At 47.7% G+C, this 24,538-nt stretch overlaps 1 protein-coding gene across 2 annotated transcripts in view; it reads left to right on the top strand.

The window, feature by feature from the left end:
* LOC142292064 (E3 ubiquitin-protein ligase TRIM39-like) overlaps positions 1-24,538 on the top strand; it is a 75,274-nt gene that overhangs the window by 28,157 nt on the left and 22,579 nt on the right. For both annotated transcript variants that reach the window (XM_075337149.1, XM_075337148.1), the window contains 2 exons: positions 7,512-7,930; positions 24,052-24,147. In XM_075337149.1, coding sequence (XP_075193264.1) covers positions 7,514-7,930; positions 24,052-24,147 — 513 coding nt within the window. In that variant the 5' untranslated portion in view covers positions 7,512-7,513. The remainder of the gene's footprint in view (positions 1-7,511; positions 7,931-24,051; positions 24,148-24,538) is intronic.

The following is a 24,538-nucleotide window of genomic DNA, read 5'->3' as shown; positions in this document are numbered from 1 at the left end:
CCTGTTGTGATGCTACGCCTCCCTCCCCCTGTGCACTGCTGTCCTCGCTCTGCATATCCTCCTGCCAGGTTGGGTCAGTTACTGGATCATCCACCACGTCGTCTTCCTCTTCCGCACCCTGCTCCTCCTCCTGACTTCCTGACAATTGTGTCTCATCGTCCACCACTTGTTGAGACACGTTGCCAACTTCGTGAGAACGTGGCTGCTCAAATATTTGGCCATCTGTACAGACGATCTCCTCATGACCCACTTCAATATGAGCTGGCGAGAGGCCAGAATGTGTGAATGGAAACGTGAACAGCTCTTCCGAGTGTCCAAGTGTGGGATCATTAATGTCCGAGGAGGACGTGTACTCAGCCTGGTGGTAGGAAGGAGGATCAGGTTCAGAAATGTGCGGTGCAGTATCACGGCTACTGACACTTGACCGTGTGTAAGACAGAGTGTTTGTGGTGGTGCCAATCTGACTGGAAGCATTATCTGCTATCCAACTAACAACCTGTTGACACTGGTCTTGGTTCAAGAGCGGTGTACTGCTGCGGTCCCCAAGAATTTGGGACAGGACGTGCGAGCGACTAGATGTGGCCCTTTGTTGTGGCGAAATTAGAGCTTGCCCACGACCTCGGCCTCTGCCTGCACCACCATCACGTCCACTTCCTTGTTCCTTGCCAATGCCCTTGCGCATTTTGCAATGCTGTGCACTGCTGACGTGTATATTCACTACTTGTGCGTTATATCAAAGTTTGTGGAAATTGCACACAAGTGCACCTGTACGCTGCCACCAACAGGCACACGCGTGCGGTTTTAAAAACCAAACACGGACGCAATAAGAACCTAACAGGTTTTTTTGGGGAGCGACAATTACAGACAAGTCAGACACTATCTGGACTGTTTTACACTGTGTACACCAGCCCCAGATATGATGAAGGCTGGTATACGGTCACCACTACCCTGCCTGCCTGCCTGCCTGTATACTGGTACAATAGTCCTGACAAGGACTCTTCTGGTCACTAGCCTGTATTCAGACCTGGCTATACCCTGCCTGTATATAGCAACAATAGTCCTGAGAAGGACTCTGCTACTGTACTCCGACCTGGCTATACCCTGCCTGCCTGTATACAACTAGAATAGTCCTGAGAAGGACTTTTGGTCACACTGTTTGCAGCCCTGCAACTGAAAAAGCTATAAAGGGCCGCAAAGCTTTCCCTGAATCAGCGACACTCTCCCTGCACTGACTGTCTGGATAGCTGTGAGCAGAGCACAGCGCGCCGGCCGGTATAAAGGCTCGGTCACGCTGTGCAGGCCGGCCAATCACTGCAATTCCACAACTAACAGGGCTGTGGCATTGCAGTGGTCTGCCAGCCAATCCCTGCATGAGGGCTGGCTCTCAAAAGAGCGCCAACATGCAGAAATGAAGACCACAAGTACAGCACGAGTATCGCGAGATTACTCGGTCCCCGCCGAGCAGCCCGAGTACAGCGATACTCGTGCGAGTACCGAGTAGTTACAAGCATGCTCGCTCATCACTATTAATTTGGTGTTTTTGGGTCAATTGACTTTGGAGGTTTTACAGATACAATGTACTTGTTGTTAAACTGTTTTTGCTCTTGTAAATTTTATTCACTAGTAATGTATAAACAAATGCTATACAGGTGGAAATAAAGATTAAAAAACTTCCACTTTTTCTGGATGAAAATCATGATTTTTATTTAGTTTATTTTTATTATGCTCATCTAAGCTTAGCTGATGCGTGAAAGCTATCATAAACAATACAGTTCAAACGTTTGGGGTCACCCAGACAATTGTATTTTTCATGAAAAATCATACTTATATTTATCAAATGAGTTGCATAATGAATAGAAAATATAGTCCAGACATTGACTAGGTTAGAAATAATGATTTTTACTTTTAAATCATTTTCTCCAAACTTTGCTTTCGTCACAGAATGCTTCCTTTGCAGCAATTACAGCTTTACAGACCTTTTGGCATTCTAGCTGTTAAAGGGAACCTGTCACCACTTTTTTGGCCTATAAGCTGTGGCCATCACCAGTGGGGTCTTATATATAGCATGTTAGAATGCTGTATATAAAAGCCCAGGCCGCTGGGTAGAACATAAACATTTATAATGCTCACCTAAAAGGTCTCTCCAGTGCACAACAGTCGGATGGATAAACAAAGCGAATGGGTGCACCGCCAGATATAAACAATGTATAAAAAACTGAATGCTCAACCATGCAGCAAAACTGACAATAGAACACAAGAAAAAAAGTACTGCACATGAAAGGGAGCACAACAGGAATAGTAATAAAAGGCAACCTTTTATTTGTGACAATTATTAAAACCATTTAAAATACAAAAACACACCTAATCAACACGGCATGCCACCACCGCCCAACCCCTCAATAATAATACAATATGTATGAATCAAGGGAAAATACCCATTTACATATAACTGTCAATAGAACGTATACATAAATTAGTGATGCCCAGACGTAAATGACACGCCACCAATACCCCTATGCCAGCACAAAGTGCATGCAGAGCAGATGATAAATGCAGATATGGACAAAAACACCCAATCTTACCAAATGACTGCCACTGCATACAACCATCAATAAATTCAAGGTGATGGGGGTAGTTTAGAGAGGGCATAAGAAAGGAGGAGGACGGTGGGCATGAAATTCCGTGAGCAGAACCCACGCGTATCGCCGCACAGGAGCGGCTTCCTCAGGGTAGGCGTGTGCATTACTATTCCTACTGTGCTCCCTTTCATCAACAGTCGGATGGATGGCGCCGTTCTCCGGCGCCTCCCCTCTCGTCCATCTTGGTCTTCCTTATTCTGAAGCTGTGGTGTATGACGCATCTACGTCATACACACGCGCCGGCATTGAGGTCCTGCGCAGGCGCACTTTGATCTGCCCTGCTCAGGGCAGATCAAAGTATTGTAGTGCGCCTGCGCAGGACCTCAATGCCTGCACTTGTGTATGACGTAGACGCGTTATGCACCGTGGCTTCAGAATAAGGAAGACCAAGATGGCCGAAAGGGGAGGTGCCGGAGAACGGCGCCATCCATCCGACTGTTGTGCACCGAAGTGACCTTTTTAGGTGAGTATTATAAATGTTTTTTTTATGTTGTACCCAGCGGCCTGGGCTCTTATATACAGCATGTTAGAATGCTGTATATAAGAGCCCACTGGTGGTGGCCACAGCTTATAGGCCAAAAAAGTGACAGGTTCCCTTTTAATTTGCTCAGGTAATCTGGGGAAATTTCACCCCATGCTTCCAGAAGACCTTCCCACAAGTTGGATTGGCTTTTGGGCACTTTTTGCGTACCATAGGGTCACTGCTCCCACAACAGCTCAATAGGGTTGTGATCTGGTGACTGGGCTGGCCACTCCAATACAGATAGAATACCAGCTGCCTGCTTCATACCTAAATAGTTCATGCATAATTTGGAGGTGTGCTTTGGGTCATTGTCCTGTTGTAGGATGAAATTGGCCCCAATCAAGCGCTGTCCACAGGGTATGGAGTTGGAAAATGGAGTGATAGCCTTCCTTATTCAAAATCCCTTTTACCTTGTACAAATCTCCCACTTTACCAGCACCAAAGCAACCCCAGACCATCCATTACCTCCACCATGCTTGACAGATGGCGTCAGGCGCTCTTCCAGCATCTTTTCAGTTCTGCATCTCACAAATGTTCTTCTGTGTGATCCAAACACCTCAAACTTCGATTTGTCTGTCCATGCCACACACCTTTTTTTCCAATTTTCCTCTGTCCAATGTCTGTGACCTTTTTGTCCATATTAATCCTTTTTTTTTTTTTTTTTTTTTTTTTTTTTTTATTTATTTATTAGCCAGACTCAGATATGGCTTTTTCTTTGCCACTCTGCCCTGAAGGCCAGCATCCCGGAGTTGACACTGGCGTTTTGCGGGTACTTTTTAATGAAGCTGCCAGTTGAGGACCTGTGAGGCGTTGATTTCTCAAACTAGAGACTCTAATGTACTTGTCTTGTTGTGCAGCGCGGCCTCCCACTTCTTTCTACTCTGGTTAGAGCCTCTTCGTGCTCTCCTCTGTAGGGAGTAGTACACACCATTGTAGGAAATCTTCAGTTTCTTGGAAATTTCTCACATGGAATATCCTTCATTTCTGAGAACAAGAATACTGTAGAGTTTCACATGAAAGTTCTTTTTCCTGGCCATTTTGAGAGTTTAATGGAACCAGCAAATGTAATGCTCCAGATTCTCAATTAGTTCAAAGGAAGCTTCTCTAATCAGCAAAACTGTTTTCAGCTGTGCTATCATACTTGCACAAGGGTTTTCAAGGGATTTTTAAACATCCATTCGCCTTCTAACAGTTAGCAAACACAATATACTGTTAGAACACTGGAGTGGTGGTTGTTGATAATGGGCCTCTATACTCCTATGTAGATATTGCATTAAAGACCAGACATTTGAAGCTAGAATAGTAATTTACCACATTAACAATGTATACAGTGTATTTCTGTTTTTAATGATGGCTTCATTGAAAAAAAAATGTGCTTTCTTTCAAAAATAAGGAAATATTTAAGTGACCCTAAACTTTTGAACTGTAGTGTATATTAACTGTTTCCATATTAAATATTAACAGCAATATTTTTAAGGGTTTAACAAAAAGCAAGCAAAGTTCTGCTCTCTATTATTAGAGGCAGATCCTGACTAATATAGCAATCATCTCCTGCCTATGGCTGGAAACACACTTATGCATGTAAAATCGGTCCATGTTGCATGCTTGAAAGTCGAACTATTTTAGTTCACGTTATGATCAGTGTGCAATGCAACTGCACTGCGATCCTGGGATTTTTCTCATGATTGCAGTGCATGTGCAATGCGTGTTTGATGCGTATGGGATTCGTTTTTACTATGTCATCTGCCATTCAGCTCTGCTACATGGCCACTGACAGCAGACCCAGACAGAGCCATGTAGCAGAGCTGAATAGCCGCTGAAAGCAGACCAAGACAGAGCCATGTAGCAGAGCTGAATAGCTGCTGAAAGCAGACACAGACAAAGCCGCACGATCAGAATTAAGTCGGATAAACTTCACCCGACTTCATTGTCATCCCGCGGCTCTGTCTGTGTGGCATGGCCCCTGACTTTCGGTCACCGGTGAAGGTCTCTTACCGGTGACCGCAAATCCCCTGAGTGACCGCAGTGAGCCGCGCAATCAGCGGTGCCATCACTTGAGGTTACCCGCGGCCACAGCAGAAGTCCTCCCGCTGAGATCTGTGGCCGTGGGTAACCTAAGTGATGTCATCGCTGATAGCGCGACTTACTTCAGTCGCTGCGGGGAGCTCACAGAGCGGTCGTGGTCTGACTGCTCTGTCAGCTTCCGATTTATAGCAGAGCTGACAGCGTCGAGGGACCTCTGTGGATTACGTCGGACATGGAAGGGTATTTGGGGACTTGAATAAAGTGGTGAAAGAGGGTGGTTTTTTTGTTTATTTCAAATAAAGGATTTTTTGGTGTGTCCTCATTTTCTTAATCTTACAGGTTAATCATGGAAGATATCTCGGGGAGACTCCTGCCATGATTAATCTAGGACTTAGTGGCAGCTATGGGCTGCTGCCATTAACTCCGTATTACTTCGATTGCCACCGCACCAGGGCAATTCGGGATGCAGTCCCGGGACTGTCGCATCTAATGGATTCGGCTATATCGGGCGGCTGCTGGCTGATATTGTTAGGGTGGTTGGCTCCCCATAATATGGGGCTCCCCATCTTGACAATACTAGCCTTCAGCCGTGTGGCTTTACCCTGGCTGGTATTAAAATTGAGGGGGAACCGCGCGCCTTTTTTTTTTTTTTTAATTTTATTTATTTTTTTTACTGCATGATATAGACCCGCCCACCAGCAGCTGTGATTGGTTGCAGTCAGACACGCCCCCACGATGAGTGACAGCTGTCTCACTGCAACCAATCATAGGCGCCGGTGGGCGGGTAAAGCAGGGAATACAAGATTGAATAATGAGAGGCCGGCTTTTTCAAAAGAGAAACCGCCGGAGCAGTGTGAACGCCGTGCAGCGCTGTGCTGGTGATCGGGGATCGGTGAGTATGGGAGAGGGATAGACCGACCGAGAGACAGAATAGAGACCGACTGACAGAGATAGAGATTGACCGACATTGTGAGACCTCACTCATTTCCAGTGTTTTGTGAAACATGCAATAAATGTATTTAGAAAAACGAATGTCACTAGGATGGTGTGAGTGCCGGTCCGTGTGACATCTGTTTATTTACCCGCTCCCATAGAGTTGCATTGGAGAGACTTGCATGAGAAACTCTCCAAAACGCAGCATGCTGCGGTCCCCCCCCCCCCCCCCCCTTTTCAGTCCGATTTGGACTGAGAAAAAAAATTAATCAACCTGTGTCCGAGTGCAATGCGATAAGTTCTCGCATTGCACTACTGCGAGAAAATCGCAAGTGAGAAGCCGGCTTAAGATCTAGGCTCAGCTCTGAGAACCTGACATTGAACAAAAGATTGCAAGTTCATGTTTACTGCTAAGGGGCTTAAGGGAAAAAAATGTAAACTTTGTCCCCATCAGTGGCGTAACTAGAGTTTTTGATGGTTCCCGGTGCAAAGTTTGGACTGGGTCCCCCCGACATATCTGGTACCGCATAGTGACACTGACACTCAGCACCCAGGTTTCCCATGAAATGAAATACCGCTTTCTAACGACACCCAGCTTTCCTATGTTCTCATATCCATGTTGTCCTCAGCACCCAGCTTCACCATGCTCTGATATACATCTTTCCCTCAGCACACAAACCTTCACACTGCATAATTGCTTGCAAACAGTATAATGGCCCTCCATAAAGTATAAAGGCTCCCTCCTAGCTCTCCAAATACAATAATGGCCCCCACATAGCCTTTCATATAGTATAATGGGTCCCACATAGCCCTTCATGCACCCCCATAGTCCTCCATGTAGTATAATGCACCCCATTTAGTCAATGTATAAGGTAACCCCATTAGTCCTGCATGTATTATGCAGCCCACATACAGCTTAAGGCTACTTCATAGGCCTCCGGTTATTGTGCACTCACTTTTTTTTTTTTTTTTTTTTAATTCATTTTTTCAAATTTGCAAGTTCTTCTTTATTGGTTTTCTGCCACCCCAATTATTTCTATACGCGCGAAGCTTTTTCAAAGTGCAGCCATACGTTTTATGTGCCCAGTATGTCCCTCTTATTAAGAAATGTGTTTTAAATTGATATGCAAATAGGGCTGAAGGACTACTGTAGATCTGAAGCCTCTGTCACGCCAGCTCTATTTCGCCCAGCGCCGCCGCCTCCTGCTTGACAGCTTTCTTTCCTGCAATCACACAGCATAGAGGCTGTCAGTCAAGCAGGAGGCTGCAGCTCTGGGGGAGACTTGAGATGGAGGGGATTAAACTTATTCATTAATATTGACCTCAGACAAGTAACTTGATTACAAATGAGCCTCTTACAATGTGAAATAACTGATTTTCTTTCCTCCTAGTAATGGCGAGTGCACCGATCAATCATGTTAAACAACTACAGGATGAGTTGATCTGTCCCGTCTGCCTTGAAAACTTCACTGACCCGGTCTCTATACAGTGCGGTCACAACTTTTGCCGAGCTTGTATTAACCAAACCTGGAGGGGCATTCACAATAATTTCACATGCCCCCAATGTCGGAAAGTGTCCAAGTGGAAGTTTTTAAGACCAAATCGTGTTGTGGAGAGTGTAGTGGAAATTTCAGCTCACCTGACCGCAGCAAAGGGAAGAGACGATAAGATGCTGTGTGACAAACACCGAGAACCACTCAAACTGTACTGTAAGACGGACAAAGAAGAAATCTGTATAGTGTGCAGAGAATCGGTCTTTCACCGGAGCCACGCCGTAATACCGATAGAAGAGACCACTGAGGAATTTAAGGTAAAGTGTGGTAACTTCTTACAGTTCATGTCAATCCCTGAATAGGAACCTCCAGTTCTAACCTTTTTGTGTTGCTGATGAATATCAGAGAATTGCAGTGTCTTGTGGTCTGTGAGTGGTAACTCTTCATTGATCACAAGGTTTGGGTACAGTCACATGCGACACTATAAAAACTTGTAGCAATTAAATCAGTGGCGGACACAGAGTGCAGGGGACCCCTGTGCAAGAAATATCTCTGGGGCTCCCTTCATACCACTACAAAATTATGTAGACCTACAGATTGTACAGTTTACTAATTTAGGCCCTGTACGCACTTACCGGTTTTTCCTACGGTTTCGCTGCATGTTATGTTCATAACATCTCTGCAGTGATTCACCAGCAAAACCTATGGGGGGGAAAAAAAAATGCTGTGCGCACAACGCGGATTTTGACAGCTGCATGTTTTGCTGCCGGATTCCCGCAGCAAAAACAATTGCATGTCACTTCTTTTCCGCACGTCGCTGCGGCATTTCACTCCATTGACTGCAATGTAATCGTGAAATCCCGCAGGGAATAACGCAGGCAGCAAATTCTGTGCGGTTCATTGCGTTTTCCTAAGTTACTCCCTGCGGTATTTCGCGGTTTCGGGACATAATGTTAATCACTGCCTGCGTTTTGAAGGGAAGTGATGTCATTATGACAGGAAGAGGAAGCGGAGCAGAGAGTAAACGCACACATCAGACCCAGACATAGAATACACATACATCGCACTCACACACATAGAATACACATAGAAATCAAACAGATATGTATGTATGTATGTATGCATGCATGGGCTCCGCTGTATTTTTGCCGTCCAGCCGAGGTAAACACACAGCGGCGGCCCGGTATTCTCAGGCTGGGGAGGGCGAGGGCCAGGGTTAATACCACCCCCACCCCCGCAGCCAAGAATATCAGCCTGCAGCTGCCCCGGGACTGTCTCATCCATTATGCGGCAGTCCTAGAGTGTCCCGGCTCTTCCTGTTGCCATGATGCGGTGGCAATCAGGGTCATAATGAGTTAGTGGCGGTGATACCCTGCTTAAGTCCAGGCTTTAGTCATGCAGCGTCTGAGACAGCTTTCATGATTAACCTGTAAGTAAAGTGAATAAACACAAACACCGAAAAATCCTTTATTTTAAATAAAACACAAAAAGCCCCCTCTTTCACCATTTTATTAAATCCCCCACCCACCCAAACACACAGCTCTGGCGTAATCCACGAAAGTCCCACGTCGCTTGCTTCCAGCCGCGACTGACACATACTGAATGCAGCCTCGCATCGAGACTGCAAAGGGGCAATTACAGGTCATTTCCCACGGCCGGTAATGTGAACACACTACCGCCGGGAGAAATGCAGTGTGTCGATTGTTGATTGATCTGTCCTCTATTTATATATCTATCCCTCTATCGATCTATTCTTCTAGCTATCTACTATCTCTATCATAGAAGGAAATTACTTTTTTTTTTTTTTTTTTTTTTTTTCTTCAATGTGCTTTATTGCATTGAATGCATTTAAACCCATGTAAAAATACCGTGGTAAACCGCATGCAGTTTTCGGGTGCGGTTTGCGTTTTTTTTTTTCTTTTTTTACCGCGAGTGCGGTAATCTTTCAGACCCTGCGGAATTTTCTTAAGAAAATTCCGTTTTCCAGTGCGCACAGGGACTTGGCCAACAACTACCAAATCTAAACAATAAAGGAGATATTTACCATCTAAGTATAACACAACAGTCCTGCCGCTCTTCTATTTGCTGCAGCTTTAGCATTGTCTCTTTCTATTTACATTGGAGATGGAACAACCTGTATACCCTGTGTGGTTTGCAGCTTGTCATTGGTATACGGCTCAAGAGTCTGAAGCCAGTGATTGTCTGCAGCGGTCATATTAGGCACCTTGGCTGTGATGTCTGCAGCCACTGTAAACAAAGGCTTCAGGGAATGCAACGCTAGAACTGTTGGGTGCAAGATGAGGATTTATAGTTTATTAAGGCCCTGTGCGCACTTACCGGTTTTTCCCGCGGATTTCCTGCGGTTTTGCTGCATGTTTCACTGCAGAAAATGTTCATAATATCTCTGCAGTGAATCACCAGCAAAACCTATGGAAAAAAAATCCTGTGCGCACTATGTGGAATTTGACAGCTGCATGTTTTGCTGCGGGATTCCCGCAGCAAAACAATTGCATGTCACTTCTTTTCCGCAGGTCCCTGCGGGATTTCACTCCATTGACTGCCATGTAATCGTGAAATCCCGCAGGGAAGTGATGTAATTACAGGAAGCGTAGCAGAGAGTAAACACACACACACACACACACCGAAAAATCCTTTAATTTAAATAAAACACAAAAAAGCCTCCCCTTTAACCCCTTTATTAACCCCTCCCAACACACAGCTGCGGCGTAATCCACAGCTCCGGCGTAATCCACGTCTTGCGCTGCTTGCATCCAGAAGCGAGTGACACAGACACAGGCTGAATGCAGCCTCGCAACGAGCCTGCAAAGGTAACCACAGGGCATTTCCCACGGCCGGTAATGTGAACTCACATGACCGCTCGGGAGAAATGCAGCGATCTGTCCTCCTATCTAGCTATCTATCTCAGAAGGAAAATATTTTTTATTTTTTTTTTTTTATTTTTCTTTTCAATGTGCTTTATTGCATTGTATGCAATAAAACACATGTACCAACCCGCACGCGACAAAACTACGGCAATACCGCAGTAAAACCGCGGCAAACCGTATGCGGTTTTCAGGTGTGGTCTGCCGCGTTTTTTTTACCGCGGGTGCGGTAATCTTTCAGTGCCTGCGGAATTTTCTTGAGAAAATTCCGTTTTCCAGTGTGCACAGGGCCTAAAGGGATTGTGCAGACAAAAGGTCATTTCGTGGAGGCTAAATTCTGTAAAAATAACAAACTATTCACCCCTGCTGTCACCCTCCTGGATCCAGCGCAGGCCGTCCTGTGCTCTGTGCCAGCATTAATTATGTCACCGTTCTACCAGACACACGACCGCTGCAGCTTGTGGTGTATGCAATTCAAGTCACCTGAGCGCTGCAGCCTGTCACAAACTGCAGTGGTCCTGTGCCTGGTAGAACAGTGACATAATTAATGCTGGCACAGACCACAGGATCCAGGAGGGTGACGGCAGGTGTGAATTTCTTCATCGTTCCTTATGGGAGACCCAGACCATGGGTGTATAGCTACTGCCTCCGGAGGACACACAAAGTACTACACTCAAAACGTGTAGCTCCTCCCTCCGGGCTATATACACCCCCTGGATGACAATCTAACCAGTTCAATGCTTTGTGTTTCAGGAGGTCACACACACACATGCATTCTCTGATTTTTAATTTTTAAGATTTTGTTTTTAAAGATATGGAAGAAAAGCGGGTCCAATCTGGACTCCCGGCATGTCCCTTCACACCCCACTGTGTCGGCGGTGCTGTTAAGGTTGACTTTACAAGGCTGGAGCCGTCACATGCCGCGCTCCTTCAACATCCTTTTCAGGCTCTGGTTTGAAGTGGGAGCCGTCTCGGTCCTCTCTGCTGTGCAGGAGACCGGTCTCCATCCGCAGCCCTGTCAGGTTCCTGCTGGACGGAGCGTTTGACCTTCCCTCAGGGACATGGCCCTGCGTCTCAAAAGCTAAGTATTGAGACGTTTTTCAGGGGTCCCGGGTACTTTTATTGAGGGGAGAGTATGTTTTTTGTCTTTTACTGTAATTCCGGCCGGTTCTCGGTGTTTTTCCGGAGAACCGCGCCAGGGGTGCCTGCTCGTCGGCCGCATGTTAAAATCTAGGCCCCGGCTTTAGTTTGGGCCTAGTTTCGGTTTCGGCTTCCCTGCATGTCATTCATGCAGATGCATAGCGTGGCGCCGCCCACCGGCCGGCCAGCAGAGGGGAGGACACTCCTCTCTGAGGAGATGTTCCCTCCCCTGTATCTCTCCTTGGCCCTCCGGTTTCCCACTCTTGGGCTTCTCCCCGCCCCCCTCCTCCTTCCAGCGCCATTTTCTCAGCGTTCTTACACTGATCGGCGCTGGATGCTGCAGCTGCTGCTTTTTAGGAAGGCTGACGCTTCACTGGGGGTCTGAGCTGTGGAATCCGGAGGGCACACAGAGAGCGGTCTGGTTGTGGGCTTTTTATTATACACTCTCAGGGCATTCTACAGGAGTGTATTCTTGCTGCAGAGCCTCCACCTCAGCAGCATGTCTGTCACTAGGAGCAAGGCTGCAAAGCTGTACACTATATGCACTGCATGTAAGCTCATTCTGCCAGAGCCAAGCACATTTCCACATTGTGATGCCTGCTCTAATATGGTGGTCCCTCAGCCTGGAGCCCCCTCAGGGGTTCCTCCGGCCGCTCCAGCCCCGGTGACTGATCCCCCGGCTTGGGTAGCATCTTTTTCCAGAGCTATTTCCCAGTCTTTTGCCGACTCTATGGGACAACTGTCCCGGACACTGCTGACCATGCATCAGCCCCCTTCTCAGGGCGCCTCTGCTGCTCCGAGCTCTGCAGAGCCCTCAGAGCATGTTCTAGGACCCCGTCCTCCTAAACTGAGACGTAGGGACCCTTCTCCTTCCTCGTCCCACGGCTCTGATTCACGGGCCGAGGTGCAGGGCGAGGAGGATACTTTTACTGTGGGTTCAGACGCTAGCTCTAGGTACCCCATTGCCTTGTCTGAGGATGATGCGGATGTTAGTGACTTGATTGCGTCCATTAACTCCGTTCTGAACCTCACTCCACCAGTGTCAGAGGAACAAGCCTCTCTGGTAGAGATACATCAGTTTGCCTCACCTAAGAAAGCTCGGAGTACGTTTTTTAACCACTCCAGTTTTCAGGCCACTGTTACCAAACCCAGGGCCTGTCCTGACAAACGCTTTCCAAAGCGTAGTTCGGATGACCGTTTTCCCTTTCCACCAGATGTGGTGAAGGAGTGGGCTCAGTCCCCAAAGGTAGACCCTCCGGTGTCTAGAATCTCAGCCCGTACAGTCGTAGCGGTGGCCGATGGCACCTCTCTTAAGGATCCCACTGACCGCCAGGTTGACCTTCTGGCCAAGTCTGTATATGAGGCGGCAGGAGCCCCCTTCTCCCCGTCTTTTGCGGCAGTGTGGGCTCTTAAGGCAGTTTCTGCCTCTCTGGCGGAGATGCATTCTCTCACCAGGGACTCTATGCCTGAGATGGAGGCCTTAACTTCTCAGGCTTCGGCTTTTTCATCCTACGCCATGTCTGCCATTCTGGAGGCTTCTCACCGCACGGCGGTGGCCTCTGCTAACTCTCTCGCGATCCGCAGGATCTTGTGGCTTCGAGAGTGGAAAGCAGACGCTTCTTCTAAGAAGTACCTTGCGGGCCTCCCTTTTGCTGGGTCCCCGCTGTTTGGTGAACAACTGGATGAAATAATTAAGGAAGCTACTGGAGGGAAGAGTACTTCCTTGCCACAAGCTAAAGCCAAGAGACCTGTCCAGGGCAGGAACCAATTGAGGTTTCGTTCCTCTAACTGGTCATCCTCTAAGCCCTCAGCCTCGTCCACTACCGCAGCCAAGGATCGTAAACCCATCTGGCGCACGAAGCCGCGTCCTCAGAAGTCCGGAGGAGCCGCTGCCACTGAGGCAGCCCCCTCTTGACTGGCTGCGCCAGCAACGTCCTTGGTCGGTGGCAGGCTCTCCCACTTTGGCGACGTGTGGGTGCGGGATATCATCTCCCACGGCTACAGGATAGAATTTTCTTCCAGCCCGCCAAACAGATTTTTTCTGTCCACACCCCCCCCCCACCCCCTGCTCCAAAGCCGCCGCCTTCTCTCAGGCCGTGGCATCCCTGCAGGCCAACGGTGTTATTGTTCCGGTTCCCGCTCGGGAACGGTTCAGAGGTTTCTACTCCAACCTCTTTCTAGTCCCCAAGAAGGACGGTTCCTTCCGGCCCATCCTGGATCTCAAGCTTCTCAACAAGCATGTTCAGGTGCGGCGTTTTCGCATGGAATCTCTGAGATCGGTCATTGCCTCAATGACCCAAGGAGATTTTCTGGCATCCATCGACATCAGAGATGCCTATCTGCACGTGCCTATCGCGGTTTCACACCAGCGTTGGCTCCGCTTTGCAATCGGAGAGGAACATTTCCAATTCGTGGCTCTCCCCTTCGGGTTAGCCACGGCCCCTCGTCTTGTCACCAAGGTTATGGCAGCAGTGGTTGCGGTCCTGCATCTTCAGGGGTTGGCAGTAATCCCCTACCTGGACGACCTTCTAGTCAAGGCCTCATCCAAGGCAGACTGCCAGCGGAGTGTCTCGCTCACTCTCGCCACGCTTGTTCAGTTCGGGTGGCTTGTCAACCTGCCCAAGTCCACTCTGACCCCGACCCAGGGACTTCTGTACCTAGGGATGCAATTCGAGACTCTGCCGGCACTTGTGAAGTTGCCCTTGGTCAAACAGCAGTCCCTTCAGCTAGCGGTGCGCTCTCTGCTGAGGCAACGCCGTCATTCCATCAGACACCTCATGCAGGTGCTGGGTCAGATGGTGGCGTCAATGGAAGCGGTTCCATCTGCGTCCCCTGCAGTTGGACATTCTCCGCTGTTGGAACAAGCGGACCTCTTCCCTGCACAAGCTAGTGGCTCTGTCGCCACAGACCAGGAGCTCTCTTCAGTGGTGGCTTCGGCCCCTCTCTCTGTCACAGGGACGCTCCTTCCTGACTCCGTCCTGGGTGATTCTCACCACAGATGCCAGCCTCTCCGGTTGGGGAGCAGTGTTTCTCCATCACCGAGCACAGGGCACTTGGACTCCGTCCGAATCAGCCCTCCCGATCAATGTGCTGGAGATCAGAGCTGTGTTTCTAGCTCTCCTAGCCTTGCACCACCTGTTGGCGGGCAGGCACATTCGAGTCCAGTCGGACAACGCGACAGCGGTTGCCTACATCAATCACCAGGGCGGAACTCGCAGCCGCCTGGCGATGTTGGAGGTTCAACGAATCCTCCAGTGGACGGAGGACTTCAAGTCCACCATATCTGCAGTCCACATCCCAGGCGTAGAAAACTGGGAGGCCGATTATCTCAGCCGTCAAACCGTGGACAGCGGCGAGTGGGCCCTGCACCCGGCAGTGTTCAGGTCAATCTGCCGCAAGTGGGGTACTCCGGAAGTGGATCTCATGGCATCCCGGCACAACAACAAGGTTCCGGTTTACGTGGCTCGCTCCCACGATCCTCAGGCCTTCGCAGCGGACGCGCTGGTTCAGGATTGGTCCCAGTTCCGTCTGGCCTACGTGTTTCCCCTCTAGCTCTCTTGCCCAGGGTTCTGCGCAAGATCAGAATGGAGGGCCGTCGGGTCATAATCATTGCTCCGGACTGGCCCAGGCGAGCTTGGTACCCAGACCTGCTCCGCCTGTCTGTAGAGGTGCCGTGGCATCTCCCAGACCGCCCAGACCTTCTCTCTCAAGGTCCGTTTTTCCGCCAGAATTCTGCGGCTCTCAGATTGACGGCGTGGCTCTTGAGTCCTGGATCCTGACGGCTTCAGGTATTCCCTCTGAGGTCATCTCCACTATGACTCAGGCTCGAAAGTCTTCTTCGGCCAAGATTTATCACAGGACTTGGAGGATCTTCCTGTCCTGGTGTCGCTCTTCCGACCATGCTCCTTGGCCGTTCTCCTTGCCGACCATCCTGTCTTTTCTACAGTCTGGTCTACAGCTAGGACTGTCCCTCAATTCCCTCAAAGGACAGGTGTCGGCTCTGTCGGTATTATTCCAGCGGCGTATCGCCCGACTGGCTCAGGTGCGCACCTTCATGCAGGGCGCAGCTCACATCATTCCTCCTTACCGGCGGCCTTTGGATCCCTGGGACCTTAATCTGGTCCTCACGGCCTTACAGAAACCCCCCCTTTGAGCCTCTTAGGGAGGTTCCCTTGTTTAGACTTTCACAGAAAGTTGTTTTTCTAGTAGCCATAACTTCTCTCAGGAGAGTTTCTGATTTTGGCTGCGCTCTCTTCGGAATCCCCCTTTTTGGTGTTTCACCAAGACAAGGTGGTTCTTCGTCCGACTCCGGACTTTCTCCCTAAGGTGGTGTCTTCTTTCCACCTTAACCAGGACATTTCATTGCCCTCTCTTTGTCCGGCCCCTGTGCATCGCTTTGAGAAGGCGTTGCACACCTTGGATTTGGTGCGGGCGCTCCGAATCTGTGTCACGCACCGCCGTTTTTAGGCGGTGCACCTCACTTTTTGTGCTAACCACGGGTCAGCGCAAGGGTCTCTCTGCTTCTAAACCGACCCTAGCTCGTTGGATTAGGTCGGCTATCGCCGATGCCTACCAGTGTTCTCAGGTGCCTCCCCCGCCAGGGATTAAGGCGCACTCGACCAGAGCTGTCGGTGCCTCCTGGGCTTTCAGGCACCAGGCTACGGCTCAGCAGGTTTGTCAGGCTGCCACTTGGTCCAGTCTGCACACTTTTTCGAAGCACTACAAAGTGCATGCTCATGCTTCGGCAGATGCGAGCTTGGGCAGACGCATCCTTCAGGCGGCTGTCGCCCATTTGTGAAGTTAGGTTTTGCCTACTTCTCAGTTTGGTTTATTTCCCACCCATGGACTGCTTTGGAACGTCCCATGGTCTGGGTCTCCCATAAGGAACGATGAAGAAAAAGAGAATTTTGTTTACTTACCGTAAATTCTTTTTCTTATAGTTCCGACATGGGAGACCCAGCACCCTCCCTGTTGCCTGTTGGCAGTTTTTGTTCCGTGTGTTTTCACTGGCTGTTGTTGTAGACAGAGTTCCGGTTTTTCCGAGTCTTACTCTATCTCTACTTATGGGTGGATGTCCTCCTTCAGCTTTTGCACTGAACTGGTTAGATTGTCATCCAGGGGGTGTATATAGCCCGGAGGGAGGAGCTACACGTTTTGAGTGTAGTACTTTGTGTGTCCTCCGGAGGCAGTAGCTATACACCCATGGTCTGGGTCTCCCATGTCGGAACTATAAGAAAAAGAATTTACGGTAAGTAAACAAAATTCTCTTTTTTTATTGTTGCCATATTTAAACCCCATTAAATCCTTTAGTCAGACAATTTCTTTACAGTACATGTAGTAGTTTGAGCAACTCCTTCTCTTTTTTTTTTTTTTTTTTTTTTTTATAAAGTGCTTCTGACATCTGATACGAATGGGCTGTGGGCAGCCTGTACCAGGCGGTGGCTGTATGATCACAGCGAGGTATGTGTGGCCCTAAAGCGTTGAGAAGATTCCAAGAAAAACCTCCTTTAATAATGTCGGGGACTGAGCGGCATGAAATACTAGTCGGATATGTTACCCGGTGGCTTCTCCCTCCTCACGGCCAGTGACAGGTGTGAAGTATTCCTGTGTGCCTGTACAGAGACCTCTGTCACCGGCTGTGAGCAGGGAGAGGCCAGCAGGTCATGTATGTCTGACTAGTATGTCATGCGGCTCAGTCCCTGACGGCTATTGAAGTTTGTTTTTTTTCTTTGCATGTCTGCAGTGCTTGAGTCATACGTGCCTGGCAGAGATCATACAGCCACTATCTGATACAGGCTGCGCGAGCCACAGGTGAGATATGCGCTGTCAGGTTCCTTGTAAGCAGCGCTCTATATCAAGGGAAACAGAGGAAATACAACAAAAACAGCCGCGCCATTGACCTAATTAAAGAAGCTCCCACCACCTTGTTTGATGGAATGTGTGTACGTGATTAAGTGTGAGCGATAATACACTCGCCTACCATTTTTGTCTCTGGTGTCCAGCACCATTCTGTTCCTCTTCTCAGTGATGTCAGTATCTCCGGGTCACACTGCTCTGCAGGACCCGGAAGTGACTTATAGAATGTACCGTATTTTTCAAACTAGAAGACGCACCTGACCATAAGATGCACCCTGGTTTTAGAGGAGGAAAATGGGAAAATAAAATTTTAACTAAAAATATGGTCATGACACATTTGTTATGGGGCGTGGATCTGCTGCTGACACTATTATGGGGGTAATGTCCTCAAATTCTTTACTAAGGTACCCCATTCTGGTAACTATCCTCCTGCCTTGTATATGATCCTGCTCATATACCCCCATCCATCCATCCTGCTCATATACCCCCATCCTGGTATATGGACTGTATACTATGGCACAGAAAAGAAAATAAACGTTTATACTCACCCTTCCTCACTCCCTGCAGCACCGATCATCTTCCTCTCTGTCTCAGCTGCAGTGCCGCTGAGTGGAGCCGTTACCGTTGTCTGCAGCATCGCGATGTCTTCCTGTCTGTGCCGGTCAGCTGATCTGTGTGGACACTAGCGGCGCGGACAGCGATGACTTAATCGCTGTGCTCACCGCTCTATACACAGATCAGCTGACCGGCACAGAAAGGAAGACATCGCGATGTTGCAGGGGGACGGCTCCACACACGGTGACGGTTGAGTTATACTGATTCACTGCACCCCGTGCTGATGATGCACGGGGGCAGTGAATACAGCCGCACATGATCACTCCAGGCTGTAGTTGCCAGGGATGATCATGCGGGTCGGCTGTTAATTATGCGCTCACCCCCCCCCCCGCCCACTGGTCAGCGCCGGCTTCACCGCTGAGAGATGGGAGGGAGGATGGGCCTGCATATGTAATGAGCGGGCCCACGTGGTCACGGCAGGCGCTTCTGCAGCCTGCTCGTGCCCCGATGACACGCTCCACTGCAGCACCCTCATTCCCCGCAGCCACATTCAGACCATAAGACGCACCCCCCACTTTCCCCCAACATTTGGGGGGGGAAAAAGTGCGTCTTATGGTCCGAAAAATACGGTAATATCGAAAAAAGGATAAATATTTTAAAAAACCTTTTATCACATGCTTTAGGCTTCACAAATAGCCACACCAAACTTTAAAAGGGGGTCTCTGAGAATGCGAGAAACAGCCGCAGACATTTCAAGCTGCAAACCCATACTAGTCAAGAATCAGGATGGATTCTAGTCTGAAGAAACGGTGCTTGAGACATGCAACTTCATAGGAGCAGCATCAAGAAAAAAGGATCTGCTCACTCAGCCAAAAAGCAAGGCAGGAGCATAGAACACAAAACAACAAACACACCACACAACAAAACACAGATCATACAACAAAAAACAAACATGAAACACCGAACAAGGATACACAGTATGCTCAGTCAGCCAATGAGAAGCTTCCTATTCTGCTATAGCCCTACTTTGTGCCTGAGTGAGCAGATCAGGCATGTTTGGTCACAGTGTTGCTCCTCTGACAGTTGAGAGACTTTTAGAGTGGTGCCTTTTCAAACTACACCCATCCTGACACAAGACATCTTGCAGCTTGAAATGTGATGGCTGCCATTTTTTTTTTTTTTTTTTTTTTTTTTCCTTTTTAATTGATTCTCTGGGAATATGCTAAAAATAAAAAATTATAGCAAAAATCCAAGTGACAGCTTCCCTTTAAATATCCAACAAACATCACCAAGCTTTAAACAATTTTGCCACCTTTCTATTTTTGGGTTGTGTCACTCCATTGTAAAAAATATTCACATTTATTGCTGTACTTACATGTGGCAGGTTTATTGTGGAAATTCTTCCATTGAAAAATAAAGTTCATACATTTAATCCACTTGTGGACATCTGCCGGTACAGCTGCACCAGGACCCCTATCTAGTATCTAGGGTCACACTACACTCTGAGCCTGAAGTCTCTTACAATGAAAGTCTATGGAGCCTTTTTATAAGAGACTTCAGGCTCAGAGTGTAGTGTGACCCTAGATACTAGATAGGGGTCCTGGTGCAGCTGTACCGGCAGATGTCCACAAGTGGATTAAATGTATGAACTTTATTTTTCAATGGAAGAATTTCCACAATAAACCTGCCACATGTAAGTACAGCAATAAATGTGAATATTTTTTACAATGGAGTGACACAACCCAAAAATAAAAAGGTGGCAAAATTGTTTAAAGCTTGGTGATGTTTGTTGGATATTTAAAGGGAAGCTGTCACTTGGATTTTTGCTATAATTTTTTATTTTTAACATATTCCCAGAGAATCAATTAAAAAGGAAAAAAAAAAAAAAAAAAAAAAATGGCAGCCATCACATTTCAAGCTGCAAGATGTCTTGTGTCAGGATGGGTGTAGTTTGAAAAGGCACCACTCTAAAAGTCTCTCAACTGTCAGAGGAGCAACACTGTGACCAAACATGCCTGATCTGCTCACTCAGGCACAAAGTAGGGCTATAGCAGAATAGGAAGCTTCTCATTGGCTGACTGAGCATACTGTGTATCCTTGTTCGGTGTTTCATGTTTGTTTTTTGTTGTATGATCTGTGTTTTGTTGTGTGGTGTGTTTTTTGTTGTTTTGTGTTCTATGCTCCTGCCTTGCTTTTTGGCTGAGTGAGCAGATCCTTTTTTCTTGATGCTGCTCCTATGAAGTTGCATGTCTCAAGCACCGTTTCTTCAGACTAGAATCCATCCTGATTCTTGACTAGTATGGGTTTGCAGCTTGAAATGTCTGCGGCTGTTTTTCTCGCATTCTCAGAGACCCCCTTTTAAAGGTTGGTGTGGCTATTTGTGAAGCCTAAAGCATGTGATAAAGGTTTTTTAAAATATTTATCCTTTTTTCGATATTACCGTATTTTTCGGACCATAAGACGCACTTTTTCCCCCCCAAATGTTGGGGGAAAGTGGGGGGTGCGTCTTATGGTCTGACTATAAGGCTGCGGGGAATGAGGGTGCAGCGGGTCATCGACGGCACGAGCAGGCTGTAACAGCCTGCCGTGACCACGTGGGCCCGCTCATTACATATGCACGCCCATCATCTCTCAGCGAAACCGGCGCTGACAGGTGGGCGGGGGGGAGTGCGTACATAATTAACAGCCGGACGTGATCACCCCTGGCAACTACAGCCTGAAGTGATCATGTGCGGCCGTATTCACTGCCCCCCGTGCATCATGATCAGCGCGGGGTGCAGTGAATCAGTGTACTCACCAGTCACCGTGTGTGGAGCCGCCCCCCTGCAGCATCGCGTCTTCCTGTCTATACCGGCGGTCAGCTGATCTGGACCCTACGGCGCGCACCGCGATGACGTCATCGCTGTGCGCGCCGCTAGTATCCACCAGAATCGATCAGCTTACCGCCGGCACAGACAGGAAGACGCGATGTTGCAGACACCGGTGACGGCTCCACACAGCGGCGCTGCAGCTGAGACAGAGATCGGTGCTTCAGGGAGTGAGGAAGGGTAAGTATAAACGTTTGGTTTTTTTTTTGTTTTTTTTTTTCCTGTGCCACAGGATACACGCCATTTACCAGGATGGGGGCATTTCATGAGCATGATGGATGGGGGCATATCATGAGCAGGATGGATGGGGGCATATCTTGAGCAGGATGGATGGGGGCATATGAGCAGGATGGATGGGGGCATATCTTGAGCAGGATGGATGGGGGCATTTCATGAGCAGGATGGATGGGGGCATTTCATGAGCAGGATGGATGGGGGCATTTCATGAGCAGGATGGATGGGGGCATATCATGAGCAGGATGGATGGGGGCATATAATGAGCAGGATGGATGGGGGCATATCATGAGCAGGATGGATGGGGGCATATCATGAGCAGGATGGATGGGGGCATATCATGAGCAGGATGGATGGGGGCATATCATGAGCAGGATGGATGGGGGCATATCATGAGCAGGATGGATGGGGGCATATCATGAGCAGGATGGATGGGGGCATATCATGAGCAGGATGGATGGGGGCATATCATGAGCAGGATGGATGGGGGCATATCATGAGCAGGATGGATGGGGGCATTTCATGAGCAGGATGGATGGGGGCATTTCATGAGCAGGATGGATGGGGGCATTTCATGAGCAGGATGGATGGGGGCATTTCATGAGCAGGATGGATGGGGGTATATCATGAGCAGGATGGATGGGGGGTATATGAGCAGGATCATATAAAAGGCAGGAGGATCCTTATCAGAATGGGGTACCTTTTTAGTAGAGAATTTGGGGACATTACCCCCATAACAGTGTCAGCAGCAGATCCTTGCCCCATAACAGTGTGTCATGACCATATTTTTTGGTTAAAATTTTATTTTCCTATTTTCCTCCTCTAAAACCAGGGTGCGTCTTATGGTCAGGTGCGTCTTAGTCCGAAAAATACGGTATATCGGTAGTCCTATTTTACAGTGTTCTCCCGCAAGTGGCCGGAGTGGTGCCCACATGATCGCTGCTGAGAGCTTTAGCTTAAAGGCAATCAGTGACCAGGTTTTTGGCGCTTAATCTCAGAGCAAAATAACGTGGCGACCGAGACCCTGACTCGAGCAAAGTATCTTACTGTTCTGTTTAGTGTAGTTTTATTCTTTGTTTTAACAGCAGTAAATTATCAATTGAGGACTAGAGCTCTGTATAACCCCGCCCACCACCACTAATTGGCAGCTTACTAGCCAGAGTACAGTGTACACAGCTGCTGATCAGTGGTGTGGACAGGGCTATACAAAGCTCAACAGTCTGAGCTTGTAGATCTGCACTCGAGAAAAAATGATTGTAAAGAAACTCCAGCAAGCAGCCCAGTGTGGCATTCATCATCCGGGTTCTGAAGGGCATGTTTCACAATGAAGGGGTCATCAGGGTGGGATGTGGCCAAAGGACGTCCACTTCTCTGCCTTTCTGTGACTTTTCCAGTCTTTCTGTATGGCCTCTTGCACAGGTCAGTATCTCTGCAACTGTGTTTCATTGGTATTTTTATGCCCAAAGCAGGAGTGTCACCAAAACACAGAACAGGTGTCAGTCCTTCAATTAGTTTCCGTCTGTGAGTTGCACTCCTGGCATTGTCATCCAAACACTGAAGCAAAAATGCCATGAAAGTGGCCTCTCTGTTGCAACCTGCTGATGACACTAAGCTCAGTGGTCATTTTCCGTCTGAGAACATCCTGCTTGAAGCTTCGCATTTGTCAATAAATGCAATAAATAGCAACCTAAATTTACCAATAATAAGTATAACGTGTCATGAACAAAACTTTTCTGAGAATCGAAGTTATCCCCAGAAAGGGACACAAGTCAGAATTGGAAAATGTGGCCTGATCAGGGAGGGGAAAAAGATCTGCCGTAAGAGGTTTTAAAATTATAAATATTCAGATTTAGGCTATGTGCGTATTTGCATGCAGTTACGCTGCGATCTGCACCGCAGCGTAACTGCATGCGTCCTGCGTCCCCAGCATAATTATGAAGATTATGCAGGAGCCGTGCGCACGTGGCGTATTAGAGCGCAGCGCTTCGGCTGCTGCCCGAAGCGCGCGTTCTAAGATGTGACATGTCACTTCTTTCCTGTGCTCTGCATGCATCCCCCGCTCTGTTCATGGGAGGGGCTGCACTCAGAGCGCATGAAATCTGCTTTTTTTTTTTTTTTTTCTTTTCTTCATTCCGGACGCTTTCTGCAGCGATTTGAAGCGCACGTGTGCTGTTCAAAGTGCTAAAGAAATTTCTGCAGGGACAAACGCTACGTGCACACATAGCCTTATATTCCCTCCTGCATTTGGATACCCCCTAAATAAATAAAATCCTCAGTGACCATTTGGTCACCTAATTAGTAAATGAAGTCCACCTGTGTGTAATATCTCAGTATAACTACAGCTGTTCTGTGAAGGCCTCAGTGGTTTGTTTAAGAACATTAGGGATCAAACAGCATCATGAAAACCAAGGAATACATCAAACAGGTCAGGGATAATGTTGGGGAGAAGAGCAAGGTTAGGTTATTTAAAAATGTAAAAAATCCTATAAAAGTTTGGTGTCGTAAAAATCTGGTGAATCATACAACCAGGTCAGTTGTACCATAGTGCGCTTTTAAGGTTGTGTTTTAAACAATTGTGGAATTGCCCTTTCAATTAATTCAAAATTAATTGTCTTTCAAAAGTAAAACTCGTTCCGCAAAAAACAAACCATTGTATGGCTATATTGACTGGAAAATAAAACCGTTCATAGCCCTTGGAAGGAGGAAAAAAACTGAGCAGAAAAATGGCCATGGCATAAAGGGGTTAAAATTCCAATAAAATGCATTTGTTTGTGGGTGTAACGTGGGGGGAAAACAAAAAAGTGCAAAAGTTCATATGGTATGAATACTTTTTTCAAGGCACTTAAATTGTTGTAAAGACATATTGCATAGTTTATCAACTCTTTATTATCATACTTTACACAGGGTGAAGTTCAAGATCATCTGCAGGCATTAAGAAAGGAGCTTGCTAATATTATGCAACTTAAGACTGGAGAAGAAGAAAGAGCTGTAGAGCTTCAGGTATACTTATCCCTCTAGTGTTGGGAATAATCTTAAGCGTGGAACATGTTAAAATTATTTTATTTATTTTATATTTTTTTTTATTTTTTTTTTATTTATTTTTTTTAATAATTGTTGATTCACTCTGTAGCTGTAAGAAGGGTAACAAGGTCACTGTCTTTTCACCATCATTGCATAAACCAGTAGAATTGTCTAATAACCCTCTCCTCATTCACTTTAAATGGCTTGTGGGCAAACTTGATTTGGCCGGCAGCCATCTCCCATAAACTGGAGCGTTGCTGTGTTCTCGGAGAGGTGCTGCCATACTCCTGGCAGCGGCTTATCCCTTGGAAAAGTAAAGGCTCGGCAGTCCGAAACTTCAGACTTGCCAGATGCCTCCTTTCTCATACAT

This window comes from Anomaloglossus baeobatrachus, chromosome 2 (genome assembly GCF_048569485.1).
Source record: "Anomaloglossus baeobatrachus isolate aAnoBae1 chromosome 2, aAnoBae1.hap1, whole genome shotgun sequence".
Classification (NCBI taxonomy): Eukaryota; Metazoa; Chordata; class Amphibia; order Anura; family Aromobatidae; genus Anomaloglossus; species Anomaloglossus baeobatrachus.
This window is presented reverse-complemented; position numbering and strand designations above follow the sequence as displayed.